We start from the raw sequence: 23,805 nt of genomic DNA, 5'->3' as shown, positions 1-23,805 counted from the left end.
GCTGAAATTTAGACAAATAAGCGTCAGTGTATGGCAGTATCATCTTTATGGCGCATTTGTGTTGTTCGTTTAGTTAAAATGCTTTTGTTATTGCTTCATAATGTTAATAGTTGGGTTACAAATAAGTGTCGTGGCCTTTTGGGTTAGTAACTGATGCTAAAAGTCAAAGTCAGCTAGCTAAACCGCATTTTTAACCCGCAGCCTGTTGTAAATCAAAACTATGACTTCAGCCTCCACTAAGGTAAAAATGTCATTATAAACACGAGACCTACTTATCTGTCACATATGTTGTTTTTGTTTAGTGTACGTTTGACGTTAAATGCTTCAGGTGTTAATAATATTTCATGTCTTGTCAGTAGCTACCGGCTAGTATGCTAGTAGCTGTATTAGCAGAACATAACTGTATAACTTACTTTCCAGTTATCAATTTTGTATAAGGAAAAGTTTTGACCGTACAACGCTTATATCTCACTCACTAAAAGTTGGCTTTTCATTTTAGGTTGGCGAGATATTTTCTGCAGCTGGAGCTGCGTTCACAAAATTAGGAGAGCTAACCATGCAACTGCATCCAGTGGCAGATATGAGTCCAGCAGGGTGAGACATAACGTTACTCTATTTAGCTTTTATGTCCTTTATTACACCTTGTCCGAGTGGTGTTGAATATGATGTACGTTAATATGATTTTATTATTTACTTATTTAAAAAACATTCGCCTTTTTCTTGAACTTCCTATCGTTCACTCTATGCCTAAATCTCTTTTGTTCTGTGAAACAAATTTGGTAATTAATAAGTCATTACGCAAACTTTACTTATGTTTATAATTTTAGTTCAAAAACATGTTAAAGTATTGTTTTGAATGGCATTGTGGGCGTTTTTAAATGCTGTTTTCCTGCTAAACTTGATAGACACACACTTTAGCTGTAAAGAAACACAGTGGGCGGTTTCCCGGACAGGTATTAGTATAGTCCTAGACTAAAATAAATGTAAGCTGTCCAAACTGAAAACAGCTTGCACTGACATATCTTAAAACAGTGGTTTTCAAACTTTTTCAGCGTACGGCCCCCTTGTGTATGGTGCATTCCTTCGCGGCCCCCCCAAAGAAAATTTGTGACAAAAACTGTTCTTAAAACTCTAAAACTGTTCTAAACACATTTTAATAGAAAAAAACATTAAATTATCCAAAAAATGTAGTGCTTTTGGTTAGTAGCCTTATTTTTTTAGGTTTAATTATGCAGAATTCATGATAAATTAATGTGTTTTATAAAATGTCATAAAACTGGGGCCCCCCTGGCACCATCTCGCGGCCTCCAGTTTGAAAACCACTGTCTTAAAATACATTGATGCCCTTGGTTTTGCCTCAAAATGCACACAAATAATGTTTTTAGTAAGGCATTTTTGTTAAAACTAGCTATATTTTCTAATTAAACTAAGGTCTAGTCCTGGCTTAAGCTAATCCCTGTTCAGGAAACCACCCCAGTGTATCCTAAAATCATCCTCATTAGGCATGGGCCGGTTACCAGTTTTAAGTTATACCAAGGTTTTAAAGAGTCAAGGTTTCAAAACCACAAACATTTTCTTTGATACCTTTTCCAAGGTATGAGCCGTGTTTACATATAATTTATATATATATATATATATATATATATATATATATATATATATATATATATATATATATATATATATATATATATATATATATATATATATATATATATATAATTAAATATTATCATTTAAAGCCTTTATTTTTTTTACCTGGCATACATGTATGTTGCTTAAAAATAAAATGTATTGTGTCCAGTTGAAACGTTGTTGTTTGTATACACAGACATTTGAAAAGAACACCTTTTTTGTTTTGCAATGGCAATACCGCAACACCGTAAACCATGGTATTTTTGCTTAAGGTTATCATACCGGCCCATGCCTAGTCCTCATCCTAAAATGAATCTGATCTAGCAAGAGAAAATAATAATCAGGAAAAGCATGTGAATTGACTCTTTGTCTTTGTTTTAAGTGAAGACCAATAAACTTTTGACTTTGCATTGCAAAAAGCAAATGTGCCTGGATTCACAGAGAAGGCTTAAGGCTAATCCAAGAAAAATCATTGTTTGAGCTGTCTTAACTGGAAAAAAAACTTGCCCTGACATATCTTAAAGGGATAGTTCACACACACATGAAAATTCTGTCATCACTTACTAGGGCTGGGCAAAAAAATCGGTTTTTCGATTGATCGGGGTTTTTTTTTTGTGTGTGTTCGATTTAAAATCGATTATCAAAGAGCAGAATCGATTTTTTTCTTTCATATTTATTTCCGCAAACATTGAACGTAAGATAAACGTTAATCTAATTACTAGTCTTCTTCACTAGATGTCACCCTCTTTTTCGCCTTGCGCGATGTTACCAAGGAGTGAGAGGCGAGCCTGTCATTCATTCATTAAGTGCTTAAAATGGCGGTTTCAGGTGCTTCATTGACATTGATGCCACATTCACATAAAAAGTCAGAAGTATGGAAGATTTTAATTTCTTTTTTATTAATTACCCACTTGTAAACTGCTGTTCACTGTTCTTTTTTGTTAATGTAGTATTTGTATTAAATCTATATTCATTGAGTTGAGTCGAGTATAAAAACCAAACCGAGAACCGGAATCGAAAATTTAATTGATTTGATAGCTTGTGAATCGAAATTGAATCGATCTGGAACATCTGAATCGATACCCAGCCCTATCATTTACTCATGTTGTTGCAAACACGTGTGGATGTCTTTGTTCTGATGAACACAAAGGAAGATATTTTGAGAAACGTTTGTAACCAAATCGTTCGTTGACCCCATTCACTTCCATGGTATTCTTTATCCTACTGTGAAAGTGAATGGGGTCCATGGACGGTTTAGTTATAAACATTTCTTAAGGTGTATTCCTTTGTGTTCATCAGAACAAAGACATTTGTGCGTGTTTGTAACAACATGAGAGTGAGTAAATGATGACAGAATTTTAATTTTTGGGTGAACTATCCCTTTAAAATCTGTCAGTGTCATTTCTTTTTCTCAAGATGCACACCAGCAATGTTTTTTAATAAGGCATTTTTTTGTATCCTTATTTAACAAGGGTGTAATCATGGTTACTGTGAAGCAAGGCTTTATTTTTTATCTTACATTTAGTTTTTCTACATTTGTAGACCAGAAAATCTGTTTTGTTGTGTCAGGAATTAATTAGATATTTCTTAACATAAGGGCACAAATGAAAACAACAGTCAAGAGGAAGATTTATGAAGACGGTGGAGTTTTATCCACTGATTTTCCAAAGAAGAGTACCAAAAAGGTACCTGTTTCTATGGCTCCCCCTGCACCACCTAAAGTCATTGCTGTGCCAACATCTCAAGTTGTGGTGACTGCGGGTTTACAGGGTCCAACCACACGTCCATCTAGCATTAAGTCATCAAAGACAGCTGGTGAGCATGACCGTACAAGATACACTTATGTTACATTTGACAACTACTGCAAGCACCCAAACTAATTTCCTGATTTTGAATAGTCTTTGTAAAATGTAACGAATGCATTCATTTTTTTTTACATTTTAGAGGTCACCCTCAGTGCACTGAATGACTCGGATGCAAACAGTGATCTGGTAGATATAGAAGGGCTAGGTGATGGCTCCACGTCTAAAAAGCTTAATTTCGATCAAGGTAAGATTGGCTCCTCAGTATTATTTTTCCCTCCACATTCTGAACCAACCAAGTGACTTTTATACATTAAAATGTATAAACATAAACAACACTTTCCATCACATTGTTTTTTCTATTATCTTTTATGTCTTCTTCTCAACTGTAATGGGAAAATAATAGTTATTTATTTTTTTCTCTGCAGACAGTCTAAATCTTGACTCCAGTCTCATCATGAATTCCAGTGACCTGCCTCTGTTATCACGTTGAAATTCAAAATTTTACAGCCGTTTATCATGAATTGAAAAATGAAATGAAACTGAATACTGTTCCTTCAGTGAGGGTTCATTTCAACCCAAGAAACTGTTAAGTTCTGAAATGTGGAATTTTTTTTATCTTCAGGAAGACACTTTTTTTAGTGAAAGTGAAGGAAGGGATCACTTATTGTACTAGAAGTTCTGAAATCTTGTAAATCATGCTACATAAGTGCTCTTTGTCTAAAATGTGTTAATTTGTAAATTGTTAGAGCAGTATTGTACCTGTTTTTAACCATTATTGATGAAGAATTTATGTACATAGCTTTGGGGGCAAAGCTGAATTGCAATAGTGGTCACCAAGGCAAAATATTTTTTTCATGTACTTTTGATAATACCTGAGGTCATTGTCTTGTATATTATTTAATAGCATATTCACACAAAAAAGATGGCATCTCCAATAGTGAAAATTTTATTAAAAGGAAGTGCTTTAATCACAGTGAGTTTCAACTACTACGTGCATAGTTATAGCATTAGCCAGAGTCATTTATTTTTTAGCATTATCTCATCAACTTTACCAATGTTTTCAATAATGTTTTCTTGGAGTGAGGAGGGAATATTTACAAAGAAGTCACCTTTTAATGTTTCTACATTACAAAATAGCCAAGTTGCAGTATAACACATATTTAGGGTTTAATTTTCTCAGGTGACTATATCTTTGTTCTTATTCCTCATGGCCCAATAATTATGGCCTAATGGATGCACATATTCACTGTGAAATTAGACTTCTGGATTGGCATTTTATAATTAAAGAGCATTAAAGGGATAGTTCACCCAAAAATTTTAATTGTGTCATTGTTTGCTCACTCTCATGTTGTTGCAGGCCTATATAGGTTTCTTTGTTCTGAAACAAACCATTCATGAGCCCCATTTACTACCATAGTATTCTTTTTTTCTATTGTGGAGGTGAATGGTGCTCATGATCGGATTGGTTACAAACAATTCTTCATGTTCATCAGGGCGGGGAAATGTATACGGGTTTGTAACAACATGAGAGTGAGTAAATAGGAACAGAATTTTAATTTTTGGGTAAACTATCCCCTTAAAAAGGCAGACCTAAAGCACAAGTAAGTGACATTTTGTGTAGTGTAATTAAAGTTAACAACTCAAAATAAGGTTTTGGCTCTTATTTTTAATGTTTTCCCACTTTTTTGCCACTCATACAGAAAATTGTTTTAAAATGTGTTGTGAAGGTGAAATACAGCTGTGGTTTCCATACTGCTCTGAATAATATAGTTGTAGACTGTGTCTGTCTGACGGGAGCAGCACAAACCTTACTGGCAACCCTAGGGTAGGGCAGCTGCCAATATTGATGTGCTGCTACTGTCAAGCACACTAAAGTATCAAATGGTCCATGAAAGAAGAAAGTAAAAATAAACACAATGTATACAGCAGTAATGGATTAATCAAACAGCAATTAAAAATGTCACAAGTGATGATAATCTCTTAAAATACAAGCAAAAAGAGAGGACATTTATCTGTTCTTTTTTGTGTATCTGGTCATTTATAAAAAATATAATTTGTACTAAGAAAGACCCCACTGCTTTATCGGATATAAATGCACAATTGTATGATGTTTTGACCAAATCCTAAACACTACAGACTGCATTTTACTAATAGCTGGACCTAAAGCTGTAAACAAAAAGCGTACTCTTGCATTTATTGTCTTACACCTTTTTTGACATTTGTAATATGTGGATAATTATTTTGAACAATAATTGAGACTACACAAAGAGCAATTTTAGCTCAATACAAATTGCATTACTATATTCTATAGTATTTATTAATTTTTTATTGTATTGTGTTTTTAGATTTTGTTCATTTCTATGGGTTTTGCCGACCTAAAAATCACAAATTTAAAATTCCATGACATTTTCAGATTTCTTATGACTGTAGGAAGTAACACAAAAGTGCAGGTGTAGAATGATGTCATGTTAATGGAGTAATTCCCAGACTCCCAGTGACAGCACATCATAATTTGGATTTTGCCTTTAGAACTTACAAACCATGATGTGCTGCTACAGGGAACTCTGGGCTAAATGAAAAGATGCTGACACTCCAGTGTTCCTTACTAGAAAGAAAATAAATAATTACACTTTGAATGCATCGCAATATAAAATGTCTTGTGTATTTAATAGAAAAGTTAAATAAAATTTTATGAGAATCCATGTGAACAGATGTGAGCACACATCACTTGAAAAATCTAATAAAACACAGTGAAAATTACGAAACATTACTTTAATTCTTTTGGCACAGATAATCATTAGGAAGCTTATGGTCACCCACATCATGCCAGTCTATTAATGCCCTTTGAGACTTAATAAGTGAGTTACTGTGTGCACACACTGTCCTAAAATGGATGTTAAGGATGAAGACAAAATGGAGGATAACAAAGAGAGAGATGAGGAGGAAAAACTAGTGCCTGTCAAAAAGGTTTTATTACCATGGGGATAGTCTACTGTAAGTAAAAAAGCAACAAATAAATAGAAAAAAATAACTACAACTCTAATTTTTTAAACTACATTAACATTGTAAAGCAAGATTGCTTCATTGCTGTAATAAATCAAAGTGAATATTTATCTTATAAAATTTAATCCCACTAAATAAAAGTATTATAACACAATTATCTTAAATGAAATGATTCAAAATAATTTAAAATAAGAACATTTTTGAAATTTAAAAACAAGAAGATAAAAAGGAATGCTTGTACACTCCTACAAAAACAAACATTTGTAAAAGTGTGTAAGCACAAAAAATCTATATTAACAAGGAAAAATCTATAGAAGATTCAGTTTGACTATTTCTAGGAACATTTATTTACTGATCATAGTAGATTTAAATGGTTGGGGAATAGCAAGATAGATGGAAGTGTGGCAAGTTAATTGACAAAATAGGGGCAATCATGGCATTGCCAGATCATTCTTTCAATGTGTATTATGGTGTTATTAATACAGGGAAAGTGAAAACAAGATGTGACTGATCAGCTGTTGTGGTGTTTGTTTAAAGGTATATAAAAGAAGGATTTTTGTTTTTATTTTGCTTGCATTTTTTAAAGAAAAAAAACACCCACAATGGCACAACATTTTAATCTGACATTATTTAAAGAGGAAAACCACAACAATATTTATTGTTTACTAACAAACACAATTTAATTTTTGTTTCAAGGTATTTTTTTTTAAATGCACTTTTATTATTTTAAACTGATGACTTATAAACTAAATAAACTATTAAATATTTGTTGTGTTGGATTAAAAGAAACACAAAAGAAAAATTCTGAAGCTATTCAAAAAATACTCAAAGTACACCACACCCTATGTGGTGTGATTAAGTTTTAATGTCAGAAGAAACCAAAACTTGATAGCAAACCATAAATCTGACCATTGTAATTCACCAAAACATAGAAATTTTATACAAAAATTTTTAGTAAACCTTTACAGTAAAAAAGAAGTTTATCTATAGCAAAATAGACTAAGGTGTGACTAAATTTGTGTTATACAACAGCCAAATGTTCTTGAGAGGTCTATGACGTTCTAAACTCTATTTAACGAGTTTAGTTAAAATACACCCTAACAAATATCTCATAAAGGCCGGTCTATTTAAGGTCTTTTTAAGTTAAATGATCACGTCAGCAGAGTTGCAGAAGGCATTTGCTTCTGTCTACATCTGCCCCGTAGTTCATCGAGAAAGGGAGAGAGGGTGGGGGGGTGGGGGCTGTTAGCAAAAGAGAGGGAGAAAAAAATGAGAAAAGGACAGACAGCAAACGGGTGAGAGAGGGAGACTAAATCGAGAAGCTCAAACACTTACATAGACACATATACACCCTGGCCTAACTTTGCACACACCTTTTCAAACCAGAGGCCGTTTTAGTTAAGCTTTGTAACGGACGCAGGAAAGATTTCACTTACCCTCGATCCGTGTTCTCGAGCATGTTAGACAACAGGGGAGAGGAAAAGGTGCCTGCTTTTCCCAAAGTAACCCACCAAGCACCTTCTTGCAGTGTAGTCTCTCTCGTGTACCTGGATAAAAAAAAGTAATTGCCCAACTTACTACATTAAAGTAAAACTTGTTTTGGTATTTAGAAAAAATGAACAAAATACTTAAAAACAAAAAAAAGACTTTTTAATTTTTTCTAAAAACTCTATCGAGTTTCCCTGAGACAAATATTTAAATCCTTTGCAAATCTAAAGCTAATTCTACACTTACAACAGTTTAGTTGCTTTCAAAAAAATTGTAGAAAAAGATTTAAAAAGAAAAGCAAACCCTCCCATACACTTATCAATGGGAATCCTAAGTCTTAATTTCAGGTCAAAAATACACCCATTCGTCTGAGCTTGGGGCTCCCACTCCAGTTTGGGGGGTGGGGTTCCAAGAGTCAAATAAGTGCCTAAACCTTTTGTCCACCAGCACCTATTTTCAGCCCTTAAACCCCTTTCTCTCCCTATTCACCTCCAGACCAGCAGTCCAGTGCAGTGTGCAGCCTCTGCTTAGCTGTAGCTTGTGAGGCTGCCTGAGGAACTTGGTAGGCATAAAAAGCAGGGGTTGTAGCCTTTTTCCCGGGGCATCAGTTTCTACAATTAAATTGAACATTTTAAGGTGACAGGAAAAATCCAAAAAAAAATCAGGGCGTCGCCCCAGGGCCCTCTTAGAAGACTGTGAAGTTTGGGGACCGTCGGTGTTACGGTTTCTGAGGAAAAAATTAATTTGTGGGGCTTAGTGTCTGGGACGCGCCAGTCCTAGCAGCTCTCGTTGCTTGATTTCTTGTAGCCTTGCCAAAGCATTCACACAGCCAACGGAGAGAAAGGGGGGGGACAAAAGAGGGAGAAGGTTCGACTGCAAAGACGCACAAGAAAGGGGATATGAAACTCAAAACCAGAGCAACCAAAACAGGGATGTGTTCTAGGTAAACATGTTGTAAAATATAAAAAAAGCATTTTATATTCAATAATGATTGCCCTTTAAAACAACGACGGAGAAATGGCAAAAACACATGTCAGAGTTGCAGTAAACAAAATAAGTGCAAAAACAGCAAAGTTTTGAATATTTGATACTCTTCATACTCTCTATGCAACCGGATTTTATACAGGGTCTCTGTGGGTTTTCTGTGTAGTACAAGGCTGGGTGCAAAAAGTGGAGAATATGTTGATCTCGTTCTACAGATAGTTTTACCGAGTAGGACAACCATGGTCCAAAAGTACACACAAACCACACACACACAGTCACACATACGCACACACACACACACACACACACACACATCTAGACAAGACAAAGGCCTCTGTGATAATTGCAGTCAAAAAGCAAATTCATTTCGAGATTAGTACATTGCTGTGGACCTTACTTTTCACAGAGGATTACACAGGCTATTGTAACCAGTTTGGTTGAAAACAAAAACTGGCTAATTACTGCAAAACCACCCATTTCAATATAACCACTAGTACAATACAATTTATAAAGTGGAAAATGAACTAGAAAATTCATACTGTAATCCTGTGAAGATACGAATAGTACAGTAAATTGTCTTTTACCTATTATTCCTACCAATACCATCTTAAAACTTAAACAAGTTTTCAGAAAATGTTCAGAGACCACACAAAATAACAGGAAGACTAAAAATATTCCAACTAATTATTGTCGCAGGCCAATACATAAGATTGATAGAATTCAAGAATAAAAAATACTGTCAATTTGCATCCAAGAATAATTACTATTATTTAAGTTGTACCTAAGGTTAAAACTCAATGTCACTAAGACAAAAAAATAAAAATTTAAAACAATTTTCATCCAATTTCAAACTGTCCATGATATGCATTATTCTTTAGAAGAGTAGCTTCAGCAGATGTGCTGTTAAGATGGATATTTCTCATTAAAATGTATATTGATACATAGCCCAATATCATACATACTGTATATGTAAATATATATATATATATATGTTAATCTAGGAACAGGTGCACAGCTTTCATGGCATACCAAAGAATTCATTCTCATCCTATAGCAGTTTTTTTATTTGTTCAAAATGCCAACTGAGCAAATCAAGAATTGAACAAATAGTACAGGCACACTGCATACTTCAGATATTCTAAAAACTCATGGCAAGAAGCACAGGCCTGATCTTTTACTAAAACATTTCACATTTTTATTGAGGAAAAACTTATAAACACGTAGGGCGAGTCCGGAAAAGAAAAGACAGGGAAACCACGGCCCTTAATACTTTAGCTATAAAGCAAGAGTAAAGCCAAAACCAAATGAAGAAATACTGACGTGTACTTTAATCACAAGGTTACAGGGTCATAGTAAAACAAATAAAATTACGTTTAAAAATAACGGCAACATTAAAAACAACCCAGTCACTACTCTCAGCAACATCTTATATTGTATATAACGTTATTATTTAATTTTTGTACACGAATTTGACAATACACGGATGTACTGTAACGTTTCTATTTAAAAGATACAGATCATACAAGGGCTCGACAGTACGTTGTAATATTTTAATTAGCAACATTCATTTGTCATGTTTAGACGCTTAAACTTTTAGTAAAGTATCGAATCTGTGTTCAAATGCACAGATCAGCTAAAGAGAGTAGATGGATGCATTACTGACATCTTATAGATTTAAAACTGTTATCCTACAAAACACGTTGTGGGAAAAATGTTACACTGTTATACCAATCCGGTAAAAAATACTTAAACGTTTGATGATTGCGTATTTTTGAATGTACGTTACCGCAGTCTTTTACTGTAACAATGGAAATATTTCTTGATTCTTTCGGTAAAATTCAGGGGTACTTTGAACATTGTCTGTCGACAGTTAATCTAGTTTCGCCACAATGCCACGTTCATAAAATTTAATTTAGCCGTTTATATTTTCAAATCCCACAGACGTAACGATTCCTTTTAATCGCGATTTTATACCAAATTAAACATGTCCACCCCTGTGTAAAAAGTCTCGATTAACGAAATCGTTGTAAACTGATCTAATGACTAAATCCCTTCTTACATGGAGTAAATTAAAAGACACAAGAGGGGGAAAGTAGTGCATTGTGCTTGGCTGTGGGTGAGGGGACAGCAAGGGGAGTGGTTCAGATTATTAGAGGCACCGAGGATCATTGTCTTTAAAGCTAAGTCAAAAACACTAGAAGAGTACTACTTTATTTGGGTTGGTTTATATTGCCACTATGGCCAAAGAATCGTTTAGTTTGAAATAAGTTGTGTGGACAATATTTCGCTGGTTGCAACAAGTTTTGGAGGTCGGTTAAAATAGTAACTTAACGTTATGTTTGATTGGGTTTTTTGTGATCACATTAATAAAAAAGTGTTTTTCGAAATCTTGCCAAAATTAAGTTACTTAGTTAACCAACAAATGTACATTTTCTAACAACTAATAATTGTTAAAGGCATGCGTTATTCTGTTAAGCGATGTTTTTCGGCTAACTTAGTTAATCTTTCTTTTTTCGAACAAATAAATACGAAAACACGAAGTCAATAACGAATACATGATTAACAGGAAAAAATAAGACGGCGTTTGCAAAATATTTCGTTTATACAAGAAGAAAATAATTATAATTGTTTCTTTACAAGTAGTAATAATTGCTTACCTTTTGTGAAAATCCGTTTTCAATGGCTAATTATGGTGAAATAAATGTTAATGTAGTCCTGAAGTAAAGATGTGGAAAAAAGCATAATGAGGAATAATGTGTCTGTTAGAAGAGTTCAGTCACTGAGGCTCTGAAGTTTGAAAATGGCGCCAACGATCAACAGCAGCAGCTCTACCACTCTGATGACACGGGGCAGATGAAAAAATAAATATAAATTTTCCCCAACGTAAAATATTTTTTTTCACGAACGGATTTATTGCCTTTCAGTTAATTAAAGCTATTCTAGTTATTATTTATTCATTTACTTGCTTCAGTAATTTATATTTATTTTTTGATAATTTTTAATAACCGTCAGATCATGTATGTGCCGCGGTGCAGGTCGGGAAGTGCCATAGCTGGTTTTCTTTCAAATTTCCAAACTACAAGTCGTCGACTGCGATATGCCGCCCCCTGTTGTATTGTTTGTGTATTGTCAGGGCTTGTAAAGTAAATTCAGTATGTTTAAAATAGACTCAACTAAATGCCAAGAGCTTGTTTAAACCACGTTTACATTATAACTCGAGCACAACTTTAAAAATAGACGTTAACTGGTAATATTGTTTTACATGTTTTAAGTCTAACAAAACTGTTATCTGTTAAAATGTATCCACAGCCTGATCTGGCCTCTATTTGGTTATTACACAGTAATGTCTAATTTAAGTTTAAATATAGCTGTATGTCTAAAAACACTCAAAATACATGGTTTCTGCAATCTACATCACTTCTTTCATTATGCAAATCCCCTGCATGTGATGAGTCACCCATTGTCATGTTTAGGTGATACAATAGAATAATATTTTTAGTAAATATTCATTTACTTTAAATATGTACATTGCACAGTCTGGTATATATATAATATCACATGTACACAATCTTTTAAAACAAAATGGCTTGAACATTAATCAAGTGTGAGTTAGCAGAAAAGCAGTAGTGTTACAACATTAATAGCTGTAATGCTGACAAGGTATTTCATTAATAGCATGCATTCTTCCACTATTACCATAAATAAATGTTTATATTTAGACAGGCTTTCCTTTGATACAGCAAATCTGTCTTGCAACATGACAGTTGACCATTAACCAATGAAATACCAAAAAGTAATAACAGTCTATGACACTAGAATCATCTGATTCTAACTTCTTTTAATAAGACGGAAGTACAAAGGGTAGACAGCTCGTGCTGTATGCTGATGTTATGTGTACATGGAAAGTACACAAAGCACAGTTTTTGCTCACGTGTGTAATACAAATTTATATCAAAACAAAGGAAACGTCAGAATGAAGTATTGAAAGATAGACAAAAGATTAACACTTTTAAAAACTGATGGGCAAATTAAGATCCAGGAGTTTAATTCATTCACAATATATATTAATCCTTGACACTGCACCTCACTTTAAAGTATGCCTGATGCCATGAATAAACAACACATATTCTATATATAAAAGTATTTGTTCTGTTAATATAGACTGAAATTGAGCAATCTTTTTATTTAAGTTATGTCTAACCATTTAAGCAGTTGCCCTGAGTGAAACAATCATTTTCTGTAAGGTGTAATAAATAAAATTACTATATCAGATATATTATTTCAGTTCTGACATCATAAATCACAAATCGAAGACCTCCTTTTTTATTGTTTGTCTGTTTTTGTTGTTTTTCATCTTTATTTCTTAAGTTAGACCTCTGTATGTATCGGTTTCCGTTTTGGTCCCATTTTCCTTATGGTTCCCTTTATCGTCAGCTTCATTCTCTTCCTCCTCTCCTTTTCCAAGCATCTTCAGTGGCCACAAGACGCCATGCTGGGCATGTTCAGGTTTTTGACAGCAGGATCCATGTTTCTCTTTAGTCAGGAAATACAGGAGCGCATTTAGCCAAGCATTGAATGAGGCCAGTGGCCGAGTAATTTTATAACAGATGGAAACCATGCTCATGGTATGACATTGCACCCTACTTGTCAATTTCAGCAGCAGGAAAATTGTGCGAGTGACATGGAACGGGAAGAAGCAAAGGGCAAAGAGCAGAGTGATCGTAATTATGGTTTTGATGGACTTGCGACGTCTGTTTACGTACGGTGAATGTGCCCCCAAGATGATTGACATGCCCTCTCCTCTTATCCCTGATACACTTTCACAGCCCGTCCCACTTCGAGCTCTTTGAGAAGGTGGCTGAGAGTGGAGCGTCCGAAATATCGTCAACACTACACGGGAGTAGCACCAGGCGATGATGCTAAATGGCAGGAAAAACCCCAAGAAATGAAGTGTGATCCCATACGGAATGTAATCGTGGAACTCCTTATCGATTGCATCATCCCAGCAATTATTGAACATCTCCTCCCTTGTGCTTTCACCATTCACAACCGCCCCTAAAATCCCTTGACGTGGAAGATATTGTGTCTGGGCAAAACGAAAAATTGGACATGTTAGCACAAAGACAGCGATCCATACCAATACACAAGTTCCCTTGACTGCCCGTTTGGACTCTAAGGTAATGGTCTTCATGGGGTGGCAGATGCCCAGATAGCGATGTACCGAGATGCAAGTGAGGAAGAAGATACTGCAGTAGAGGTTGAAATAAAAGAGAAATCGCACTAAGCGGCACATGAAGTCCCCGAACACCCAGTCGTCGCGCATGACGTAACTGGCCACCAGGAATGGCAGGGATAGACCATACATGAAGTCTGTAGTGGCCAGGTTTACCATGTAAATCAGCGATGCATTCCAGCGCTTGGTGCGTCGAAAGGAACGATACAGAATTACAAAGTTAAGGGTTATGCTGAAAACAAAAGTAAAACAGTAGCAAATGGGGAGAAAAATGTACTTGTAGGACTCATCAATATTGCAGGGGCCAGTAATGGAAGAATTACTTGAGGAATACAGCTGGGTGTCTGCCCCCGACTCTTTGTTTGTCAAAACTGTAGGTGTGGTCGTCGTCATTGTCGTCTAGTTCTTAAACAGAAGACCCTGTTCATATTCCCATTCTGTGCTTCTGAAACCACATCGTCTACGAACTTGAATTTACCATCTTGTCCTCTTTGCCTCGTTCAACATCTGTGAGAGACACGTTACTGTTAAGAACATATTTTGGATACAGAACATGTATTTATATGCAAGTTGGTTCCCATTTCTAGCCTCCCACTTACTTGCTGTCCCTCCCCTGATCCCCCTTTCTCTTTCACAACCCCTCGTACTGTTTGCGCACAGGTATATATATATATATGCTGCTGATTCAGACTCTTTTCACTTCATTAACTCATCAAACAGTAACCACACTTCCCCTCTGTGTTCTATCCTTTATCTGCCCCCCCAACCCACATCATCACTCTGTCCCGATCACTCATTCCCTTTCAAAATATGAACTAACACACCTTTTTTTCAACGTTTTCAGTTTTGGTCAAAATAACGTTAAGCTCCCTTTGTATCCATTAACACATATTTTGGTAGTCTTTTCATTCACATGCTATGTCACAGCTATCCCTACCTCTTAGTAAACAGCACACAGCTGACTGGGCACATAGTGTACGGCTTATTGCCTACCACTCGTGAGGCATATAAGACACTGTGTCAATAGATCAGTGAGTACCTGAAGGTCACTAAATGACATTAGGGTAGATCTGGTTTGGCTACATAAATAAGATGGTCCTTACTTGTACAATAAGACAACATCATAAAAAGTGCAAACAATCCTTGTTATAAATCTTTTTGATTACACATTGCTGCACTGCATGTAAACTGTAACTGTATTTAATAGTGAATGTACATCCCGCCTTGCTGTATTTATTTAATTATTTAAACGTGCATTCAAACAATCGTGGCACACAAGAAAACAGCTAAACACACCTGTTGAAAAAGTTGGAAAAAACGAAACGTACCTATTTGGTGGATGGCTGAATTATAAGAGATAAAGTCCTTTTCCAGAAGCAATTAAAGAACGAATAAAACCCAACACCTGAGAAGCACCACTACTCCAACGCTGAAAAATAATTAATTTGACTAATAAAAGCTAAATACAGTCGAGCAGAATGACATTGGAAGGCATTGTTTGTTCTGTCAAGTCTGAATCTTGTCCTGCCAATTTACTTCAGCTGTTTCTATTAACTGTTTTGATCATTCTCTCGGTCCAACCCTCCTTGGTCATCTTTTGCTCCATGATCTGTCCCTCCCTCTTTCTTCTTTTCTCTATAATGCTGAGCTGGCCTTCTGACAACACAACTCTGGCTGGGCAAAGCACACAAAGACAATAAATAGCATATTTACCACAACAACACACACACATTCTTATTAAAATCCCTTTAATTCCACAAACATTTTTTTACGTATTTAACAAACATTATCAATCCAGTTGCTGAGTTGATACACACACATATTTGGCTAGATAGTATTAAAAAATGACCTGTATTTATGATATATAATTTGCCACTCAAAAAACTGAGTAATGTATTGTTTAGCTAAGTAGCATGGAATGATGTATACTGTTTTTTGATTTGCATATCTGTTTGACTGAAAAACTGTACAATGTAAACTTCTGTTAATTCAATTACATCTGTTAAATGGAAACAATCAAATATAAGGTGATAAAAAGTGACTAAAGTTGTTTACTTTTCAAAAACAATTGACATTTTTGGATATAGGTTCCACCAGTAACATCACCTGATCTTTTGTAGTGATGATAAAGTATTGTAGATTTTCACAGTCATTTAGTACAGGAAGAGATTGCAGGTCTTGTAAACAAATGTCCTGGTTTTTTGTTCCTTAAAGGAAATACTTCTTCTGATTGTACATCAGAATGATGTCATATCTTGTACCTCCAGCAGCAGGGCATCCTGCTCCGTCCTCAGCTGGTCCCTTGTGAGAAGTCGAGCCACCAGCTCTGAACTGAGGTCTACACACATGTATATACATTTACATTATTTATTTATTCAAAATAGATGGTGATCTAATTACTGTAAATGAATAGCTTTAAAGTCTTACCGTGAATGTCTTTGCTTAGTGAGGTCCTTAATGCTTTTAACTCCTTTCCGCTTAAGTTCTTCAATTCACTTCGCTCATGGCGCTTCCTGTTTCGGACAGCCTCACTGGGAGGTATGGTCTGTAATAGGAGTCAGTTGTGTGCAGTTATGTCTTTTGTCATGCAGAACATACACATATAACAGGAGACATAACAGGGTTGGCCTGTATGATGGTGTGTCCTGTGCAACAGTAGAAATGTATCAACAGTGTGTAGAGATTCTGCAATATGGTTTATTAGGGCCCGAGGTGTGAGGCCCCTATTGTTCTTCAAGGAGATATTATTATTATACAGCATTATATCTGTACGATTTTTTAAATCCAAGCAGAAAACTAAAGACTATTGTGTAGTAGTCTACACTTTTTAGATGACAGCATTCCTAAAGCTCAATTGGTAGAGCATTTTTAGCAGCGCAAAGGTCAGGGATTCGATTAGATTCTCAGCTGATACAAGTTATACCTTGAATGGTCTGTAAGCTAATATTGGATTAAGGCTTTTGCCAAATGCATGGATGTAAATGTACTAAAATGTCGCAGAGAGGCTCCATTAATGATGGAGAAACATCTGTTTTGTAAGTTTTGATGTTATGTGCAGCTATTTAATAATCTAATGCGATAAAGTACCTTTCGCTTATATGTAAAATATGTGCTGTACAACATTTCAGCATGATTCAGCAAAAACAATATTATAATATATACCCCTGGTTTCACAGACAAGGCTTAAGGTTAGTCCTAGACTAAAACGCATGTTTGAGCTGGCTCAACTGAAGATAACTTGCACCGACAGATCTTAAAATAGTGCCATTGATTTGTCTGAAGATACGCACAAGTAATGTCCTTGTTTATGAAAGATGCTTAAACGTCTTATTTAACAAAGGCCGGGTACACACCACAAGATAATTGGGCTGAATTTGGGCAGATTTTCCCCTTTACGACAATCCTAGGTAAAGTCATGATCGTCTTCGTGGTTGCGTCGATTATCTTAACAGATTTTCCTGTGGTGCACAGGTGTGTTAAGAAAATCTGAATCTTTCGGAAGCACGTCTGGGCCATTCCGATCGCAAATATTCAACATGTTGAATATTTACGATCAGAAATCCTGTTGTTTGGGGGAAACCCCAAGGACAAACGCACATACACGCTGTAGATTGTCACGTGAAACGAACTGATACCCAATCAGAAAGCTAGCAGATGAAAGATAAACCATAACAAGTACTTTGCGCAGCATGCACAGTCCAAGGTGAGATGGACATCAGAGATGTAAAAAAGCAGTCCATTGTATTAATGACATTTCTTTATGTCTGTTGTTTGCCATGTTTGTTCACTGTGGATTCACGTTTGGACGCGAGAAACTTTACAAGATCTTGGCGAGATTTCTGGTGTTCTGAGCTGAAACTCACGTTGTTTGTGAAGTTAATCTGATGGTGTGTGATGTGCTGTTATGACACACACTTTATAGGAACAAAAGTGTTAAATGTCAATTTTTTCATCATGTTTGTGGTCTCACATTTTAAAAATCGGATAAGATTTAAAAAATATATTTTGGTGTGTACCCAGCTTAAGGCCGCATTTACATTGGTTGCTCAAAGTGACTAAATTGCGATTTTTTTTTGTGGCACAGACCGTATATGACCCTAGAACATGTAAAAGCGGGTAGATTCTGATCGGTTTCAGGCTTCATTCATATGTTGAATAAATCAAATATGAATCGGATACATGCATTCGCATCCGCAATGTAAGCAGACGGATTAGATATTCCCATGTCAAGACGTGTCGTGCTCGTGCGTCATTGAAAATGCGATGCTGGCAAATGACGTCAACTCAGGCGGACACCACCCGTGATCACTTGACTTTTTTAGCAGTACTTTTTGGATAACGACAGCTCTACTTAGTGGAGTAATGTTGAAGTTTTATGTCTTGTTACAGAAATAAAGCTCTATCTTGTATAATCATTTTGTTTGTCCATCGCATAACGCAACATTTAAAGGAATAGTCTACTCATTTTCAATATTAAACTATGTTATTACCTTAACTAAGAAGAGTTGATACATCCCTCTATCATCTGTGTGCGTGCACGTAAGCGCTGGAGGAACTATATTTTATGGCGTAATAGCACTTTTGGGAGTTCTTCGACTCGGCGCAGTAACACCCTCCCTCTCCCATTATGAGAGTGAGAAGGGGAGCGAACTTTTCAGGCGAGTCAAAGTGCTCCCAAAAGTGCTATTACGCCATAAAATATAGTTCCTCTTTTAAATCCGCTTAGAAAAGCACTACGTTTTATTTTGTACCACCAAACTTGCTTGTATAACTACTCGTCTTAAATAGGAAAAACGTTGATGTGTTTGGTCACTTCTAACTTTATCTCTGATTGGTACCATTGAATGAATGGGCCTAAGCTAAATGCTATCGAAGCGTCGCAGCGCGCTCCAGCGCTTACGTGCACGCACACAGATGATAGAGGGATGTATCAACAATTCTTGGTTAAGGTAATAACAAAGTTTAATATTGAAAATGAGTAGACTATTCCTTTAACATTTGTCTGTGGTTTAAGCTGTGCCAAGTCAGTATGTCTGCCTTGAATTGTTTTGCCAAATGTTTAGTTGCTTTTAAAAGATGATGTAAGTGGGTCATCAAAAAAAAAAATCAGATACAGGCAACAAATCGGAATTGGGCATCAAGATTTGCAGTGTAAATCCATCCTAAGGCCTAGTCCTTGCTTTAGCTAAGCATTGTCTGTGAACCAGGCCATAAACTGTTACAATTATATTAAATGTATCTAACTGTGACACAAGATTTGGTCATAGCGCCCACCACAACATTTAGGGGCGGTTTCCCGGATAGGGATTAGACTAGTCCTAGACTAAAATAAATCTAAGAGCTGTCCAAACGGAAAACAACTTTCACTAAGATATCTTAAAATACATCAGTACCCTCTGTGAGTGTGCTCTGCTCTTTTTTACCTGCTTTTGCTCCAATCTCAACTTGTGTCTGAGCACACTTAGTGCAGCTCTGACATCATTCTTGAATCCTCCTGATTTGGCTTTCTTAGTCGATGCTGAGCTTGAACCTTGCTGCCTTTCGGGCCTCTGCTTGTTTCCACTCTTACTGGATTGTTTTGCCACCTGTAAACAATTACAAATCTCAGCAACAGTCTGTGCGGAGTACACTTAGGGAAGTGTACAGTAAACGGTCATCAACAGAAATCAATAAAAAACATTTATGACCATTTATTATTACCTCTTTTTTTGCCTCCATTTCCTCTTCTTCCTCCTCACTTTCACTGTTGTTGATGAAGCAAAGCTGTAGATTTGTCTGGCTGTGAAGCCTGGATTAATAATGCAAAACTGTTAAAGAATTTATTCACATTTTAAAAGAATTCTTTTAAATCAAAATCAATGAGACCTTGACGTAAGAGCAGACAGGCGACTGTTGCATTCATCGTCCATGTCATAGGTTTCTCTGTGACTGTTTAGCCCCCTGATTCCTGGCCATTCCAGACTGTCTAAATCCTGCAGAACCACATTATAGCGTACATTAACAGTCAATGCTTTACAATAATCAAAATGTACTGTTAAGTCGCTTTGCATAAAAGCAGAATCTGAGCAAATGCGTAAATGTATTTTCATTCAGACCTTTTCCTTCTGCCTTCGCTCCTCTTGCTGCTTCTCAAGTTCAGCAATACGAAGGCTTAGATCCTCCCAGTGCATTATGGGTAAGCCTAGGTCATCTTCAGGGTATCCCTCTTGCCAAACCAAGGTTGCCCCCTCTGCATCCTCTTCTGTCTCATCACACTCTTTTTCATCTCCTCTCTCTCGCTCTTTCTCCTTCTCTCCATCCATCCTCAAGCCCCTTTTACTGATATATGCCACAAAATCATTGCATCACAGTTACTTTCTTTAAGAAAACTCATCAGGTGAAGACGACCTCAACCAAACGCTTGTTTAAAACTAGGTTTTGTTCTTCTGACATAGCACATTAGTTTTTGTGAACAAAATCCAGCATTAGCTGGTAGCTGGTTTTAGCTGGTCCTCCCAGCCAGACCAACTAAGTCTAGCTTGACCAGCTTAAAAAGTGACGAAAACACAGCTAAGCCAGCTTGCTACACCATCTAAAACCAAACTGGGAGTTTTTTTTCAGTAGGGATCACACTTTTTCCTTGAAATGTTGCAACATTTTGAGTACTGTAACTTAGTTTAAACATGATGAGCCCCATCAATCGTACGTATTAAACAAGAAAGTATAATAAACTTTGAAAAATATATAAATAAATCTAAAAAAGAGCTTAATAATAATCCGCCAGAATGTTTTACATTTTAAGTGCTAGCAATGTAGCCTGGAGTTAGCAAGTTTGGCCACGTAATACTCTGCTATGACATAATGTACCATTTACATTTATTTTCTGGTACGTATTCTTACCTATATCGTTTTTGAGAAACGTGTTTACTAGTCAAATCAATAATCACAAGTTCCCATAGTTTTCCTGGAGTTTACAGCAAATCTTTTCCCGTGCTGTCCCGTTACGCGCCCTCTCGTGTCTTCGGTCTCCTTTTCTCTCTCTTCATCATTTGAGATAAGTTTCTTCGGTTTCTTTCTCCTTTCTACAGTTATTTTTGTTAACTACGCGTTGTTTAAATGTCTTTATTATTTAGAGTTTACGGGGTTCCCTGACTTAATCGATCCAGTAGTTTGTCCCATGAACCTTTCTCAATACACACCGCGAAAACTAAAGGAATTCGGCGACGTTTTGTTATGGGCTGAGAACGTGAAGGGTGGAGAAACATCCAAGAGTCATACAAGTAACATTTCAAGTGTCCAGTTTCATACAATTACAAACATATTTCTAATCGACTTATTTTCTTAAATCACGTAAAGTGGTTAGTCCAATAAATAGTTTGTCTCTCCGTATCTCATTAAACTTTCTTAACAGAGGATTTTCCTAGCAGTTTGTGTTTAGAGTCAAATGGCAAGCAACAAGTCTACACATGCTTAATTTATGACAGATATTAGGTTTCAACAATGTTTACATTGTTTGTATTGTATTCACAGAATATTTCGATAATGTCTCGAAGGCAAGTAATAAATAATTAAAATAAACACGAAATGTAACATTTATGATAAAAGAGTAAAAATGTTTTAATGTTTAAAATGCATTTATGTCAAAGTTTATTTTATACTGTTGTTTAATATAATAAATAAATAAATGATGATTGGAACTGATGTAGGTAGATGGTAGTATTTTTTTTATCATTGACAACTTCTAAATGTTTAGTTGTTTTATGCTTGTGCTAGGCTGCGCAGACAGATCGGCGTATGACATCAATATCGCGAGAGCGATGCGATTCGGTTCACTCTCGCGGTACTTTAACGTCATCCGCCTTTCAGTATTTGCGGTCCCGCATAAAGTCGAACAAGTCTCGTTCTCGCGGTATTGATGTCGTGCGCCGATGTGTCTGCGCAGACCACAAAGTCGATGACGTTGCACACTGCAGTAAAATGAACTTCCGCTTCCTCTAAAGTCAGCTGATTTAATCGGGTGACTGTTGACATCGGTCTTGACGAGACCTGAAAACTCCAACGAAAGTAACTTTAAAAACTACAGATGACGGTCGAATAAAATTTATTTCACTCCAAACTGTTCTCATACATCTCGAGGTAACTCAAACCTGGAAAACGTCAATTTCAAAAATGGCTTCGTTGCTTTTTTGCGGTCCTAAACTAGCAGCATGTGGACTGGTGTTGAGCATCTGGGGTGTCATTATGCTGGTAAGATAAGTGGTACCTTTTTGTAACTTGTCACATCTTCTAAATTTGTTCTTTTAATACATTAAGACTTTATAACATTGTGTAAAAGACCACAAAAACTTTAATGTTTCTTTTTATTTTAAAGAGACAGACTAGTTTAAAATGCCTGTCATTTCCCAACCCTTATGTTGTTCCAAACCTGTATGGTTTGCGGAAAATCAGTTTGTATTTTTGTGTCTCATGCACAGTCATACAGGTTAAAAATAGCACATGGGTAGGTAAATTATTAATTATTTATTGTTTGTTTTTTTAAACTGGAGCTCAGTTTTCTGTCTGATTTTTCTTAGGCAATGCTGGGAATTTTCTTTACCACACATTCAGCTGTGCTCATAGAGGATGTGCCTTTTAAAGAGGAAGACATGCACAACCAGTGAGTTCCTTTTGCCATTTACTCATTCTGGAAACTAATCTGTCTGTCTAGCTCAGGGAATGTCACATGCATTCACAAGTCACTATATGATTGTACCTCTGACCCCCCACACACCACTTTATTTTCTTAGCCTGTTCGTACGTGATTTAAACCAATACTAGTACAAAACATACATAAAAACAGCAATGTATGCATTCCATTTGTTAACAATGCCTACTCAAAAGTGTTTGTTATTCACAAAGTAATATTCTCTTCTCACATTTCAGGGAAACACCACTGCAGCCCATTTATAAACTGTACAACCAAGTTGGATACAATTGCTTTATTGCAGCAGCGATCTATGTGGCTATAGGATTACTGTCATTTTGTCAGGTTCGCCTGAACAAGCGCAAGGAATATCTGGTGCATTAACACCACTTTGAGCTTGCTTGTATTGTCTCTTGTTGTGTTTGTATGCAATGCTGTGTTAACCTTAAAATGAAGCATACATAGATGTAGATATTTAAAATATCAAGCTGTTTGGTATTTCTTACTGTACCTTTTTTCCTTCATTGCTCTTTTGAAGCTATTGACAAAATGTAACTTGCTTAAGATTGACCTTTAAGATTATCTTGTGCCTCACTAATATGCCTTTACGGTGCCTCTTGATCTGTGGACCAGAAAATCATAAAATCTAAATATTTGTACAGCATACGCTGCTTATTATTGATATTTTGAATGTATAATTTATATCTCTACAACTGTCAAATATACATCAAGTTATTGTTTGTGGAACCAAATGTTAAATAATTACTCTGGCTCTATTTTCTCAATAAATGTTAAATGCATTTATCTTTCGAATTGAAATGTATTGAGATTGTATTGTTGTACATGCACTATATGCCACATTGGTGCTTCCTGCAGCTGTTAGGTCTGATTAGAGGTCTCCATTTCTTACCCGTACGCGAGAGTTCGAGTACAGTGCGCACAACACAGTTTTCATAATCAAAAGACTACGTGCACCACCTTAATTTTTGAAACCC

General features: G+C 36.0%; 4 protein-coding genes and 1 long non-coding RNA gene across 8 annotated transcripts; 2 read left to right on the top strand and 3 right to left on the bottom strand.

The window, feature by feature from the left end:
* The first annotated feature begins 4 nt into the window (after positions 1-4).
* LOC129441132 (BPTF-associated chromatin complex component 1) lies at positions 5-4,593 on the top strand. Its single transcript, XM_055200912.2, has 5 exons — positions 5-241; positions 500-594; positions 3,233-3,450; positions 3,580-3,684; positions 3,866-4,593. Exons 1-5 carry the CDS (start codon positions 221-223, stop codon positions 3,928-3,930), a joined length of 504 nt encoding a protein of 167 aa, XP_055056887.1. The 5' UTR covers positions 5-220; the 3' UTR covers positions 3,931-4,593.
* Positions 4,594-6,043: 1,450 nt separating this feature from the next.
* Positions 6,044-12,266, bottom strand: LOC141353369 (uncharacterized). The gene is made up of 3 exons (XR_012360466.1): positions 11,573-12,266; positions 7,880-7,990; positions 6,044-7,685 (listed from the first exon to the last, which is right to left on the bottom strand). It is a non-coding gene; the product is annotated as an uncharacterized lncRNA (long non-coding RNA).
* A 467-nt stretch (positions 12,267-12,733) lies between these two features.
* Positions 12,734-16,396, bottom strand: LOC129441100 (P2Y purinoceptor 3). 4 transcript variants are annotated; one of them, XM_055200888.2, is made up of 4 exons: positions 16,255-16,396; positions 15,685-15,822; positions 15,477-15,577; positions 12,734-14,655 (listed from the first exon to the last, which is right to left on the bottom strand). In XM_055200888.2, the coding sequence occupies exon 4, from the start codon at positions 14,539-14,541 to the stop codon at positions 13,279-13,281; it is 1,263 nt and encodes a 420-aa protein (XP_055056863.1). In that variant the 5' UTR covers positions 14,542-14,655; positions 15,477-15,577; positions 15,685-15,822; positions 16,255-16,396; the 3' UTR covers positions 12,734-13,278. The 4 variants fall into 4 exon arrangements, with proteins under 4 accessions (XP_055056863.1, XP_055056837.1, XP_055056844.1 ...); XM_055200862.2 differs by having other exon boundaries at positions 15,477-15,822; XM_055200869.2 differs by having other exon boundaries at positions 15,477-15,818; positions 16,255-16,395.
* Positions 15,880-21,552, bottom strand: LOC129441126 (uncharacterized). Its single transcript, XM_055200906.2, has 7 exons — positions 21,028-21,552; positions 20,244-20,466; positions 20,014-20,120; positions 19,849-19,936; positions 19,572-19,733; positions 16,576-16,693; positions 15,880-16,486 (listed from the first exon to the last, which is right to left on the bottom strand). Exons 2-7 carry the CDS (start codon positions 20,448-20,450, stop codon positions 16,386-16,388), a joined length of 783 nt encoding a protein of 260 aa, XP_055056881.2. The 5' UTR covers positions 20,451-20,466; positions 21,028-21,552; the 3' UTR covers positions 15,880-16,385.
* Positions 21,553-22,112: 560 nt separating this feature from the next.
* On the top strand, positions 22,113-23,629 carry rnaseka (ribonuclease, RNase K a). The gene is made up of 3 exons (XM_055200922.2): positions 22,113-22,374; positions 22,701-22,783; positions 23,050-23,629. Exons 1-3 carry the CDS (start codon positions 22,297-22,299, stop codon positions 23,192-23,194), a joined length of 306 nt encoding a protein of 101 aa, XP_055056897.1. The 5' UTR covers positions 22,113-22,296; the 3' UTR covers positions 23,195-23,629.
* The last annotated feature ends 176 nt before the right edge of the window (positions 23,630-23,805 follow it).

Source organism: Misgurnus anguillicaudatus, chromosome 21 (genome assembly GCF_027580225.2).
Source record: "Misgurnus anguillicaudatus chromosome 21, ASM2758022v2, whole genome shotgun sequence".
NCBI classification, from domain to species: Eukaryota; Metazoa; Chordata; class Actinopteri; order Cypriniformes; family Cobitidae; genus Misgurnus; species Misgurnus anguillicaudatus.
The sequence above is the reverse complement of the archived record's forward strand: the minus strand, read 5'-3'. Positions and strand labels throughout refer to the sequence as shown.

What these genes read in the sequence shown, in the direction of transcription:
- LOC129441132 (XM_055200912.2), top strand. Translation starts at nt 221, where the DNA reads ATGACTTCAGCCTCCACTAAG. An exon ending in GCAGATATGAGTCCAGCAGG is followed by an intron (nt 595 to 3,232) that starts GTGAGACATAAC and finishes TCTTAACATAAG; the next exon opens with GGCACAAATGAAAACAACAG. An exon ending in AAAGCTTAATTTCGATCAAG is followed by an intron (nt 3,685 to 3,865) that starts GTAAGATTGGCT and finishes TTTTCTCTGCAG; the next exon opens with ACAGTCTAAATCTTGACTCC.
- LOC129441126 (XM_055200906.2), bottom strand. Translation starts at nt 20,450, where the DNA reads ATGGATGGAGAGAAGGAGAAAGAGCGAGAGAGAGGAGATGAAAAAGAG. An exon ending in CTGTCTGCTCTTACGTCAAG is followed by an intron (nt 19,937 to 20,013) that starts GTCTCATTGATT and finishes TTATTAATCCAG; the next exon opens with GCTTCACAGCCAGACAAATC. An exon ending in TGAGATTGGAGCAAAAGCAG is followed by an intron (nt 16,694 to 19,571) that starts GTAAAAAAGAGC and finishes CTCCTATTACAG; the next exon opens with ACCATACCTCCCAGTGAGGC.
- LOC129441100 (XM_055200862.2), bottom strand. Translation starts at nt 14,541, where the DNA reads ATGACGACGACCACACCTACAGTTTTGACAAACAAAGAGTCGGGGGCA.
- rnaseka (XM_055200922.2), top strand. Translation starts at nt 22,297, where the DNA reads ATGGCTTCGTTGCTTTTTTGCGGTCCTAAACTAGCAGCATGTGGACTG. An exon ending in TCTGGGGTGTCATTATGCTG is followed by an intron (nt 22,375 to 22,700) that starts GTAAGATAAGTG and finishes GATTTTTCTTAG; the next exon opens with GCAATGCTGGGAATTTTCTT. An exon ending in GAGGAAGACATGCACAACCA is followed by an intron (nt 22,784 to 23,049) that starts GTGAGTTCCTTT and finishes CTCACATTTCAG; the next exon opens with GGAAACACCACTGCAGCCCA.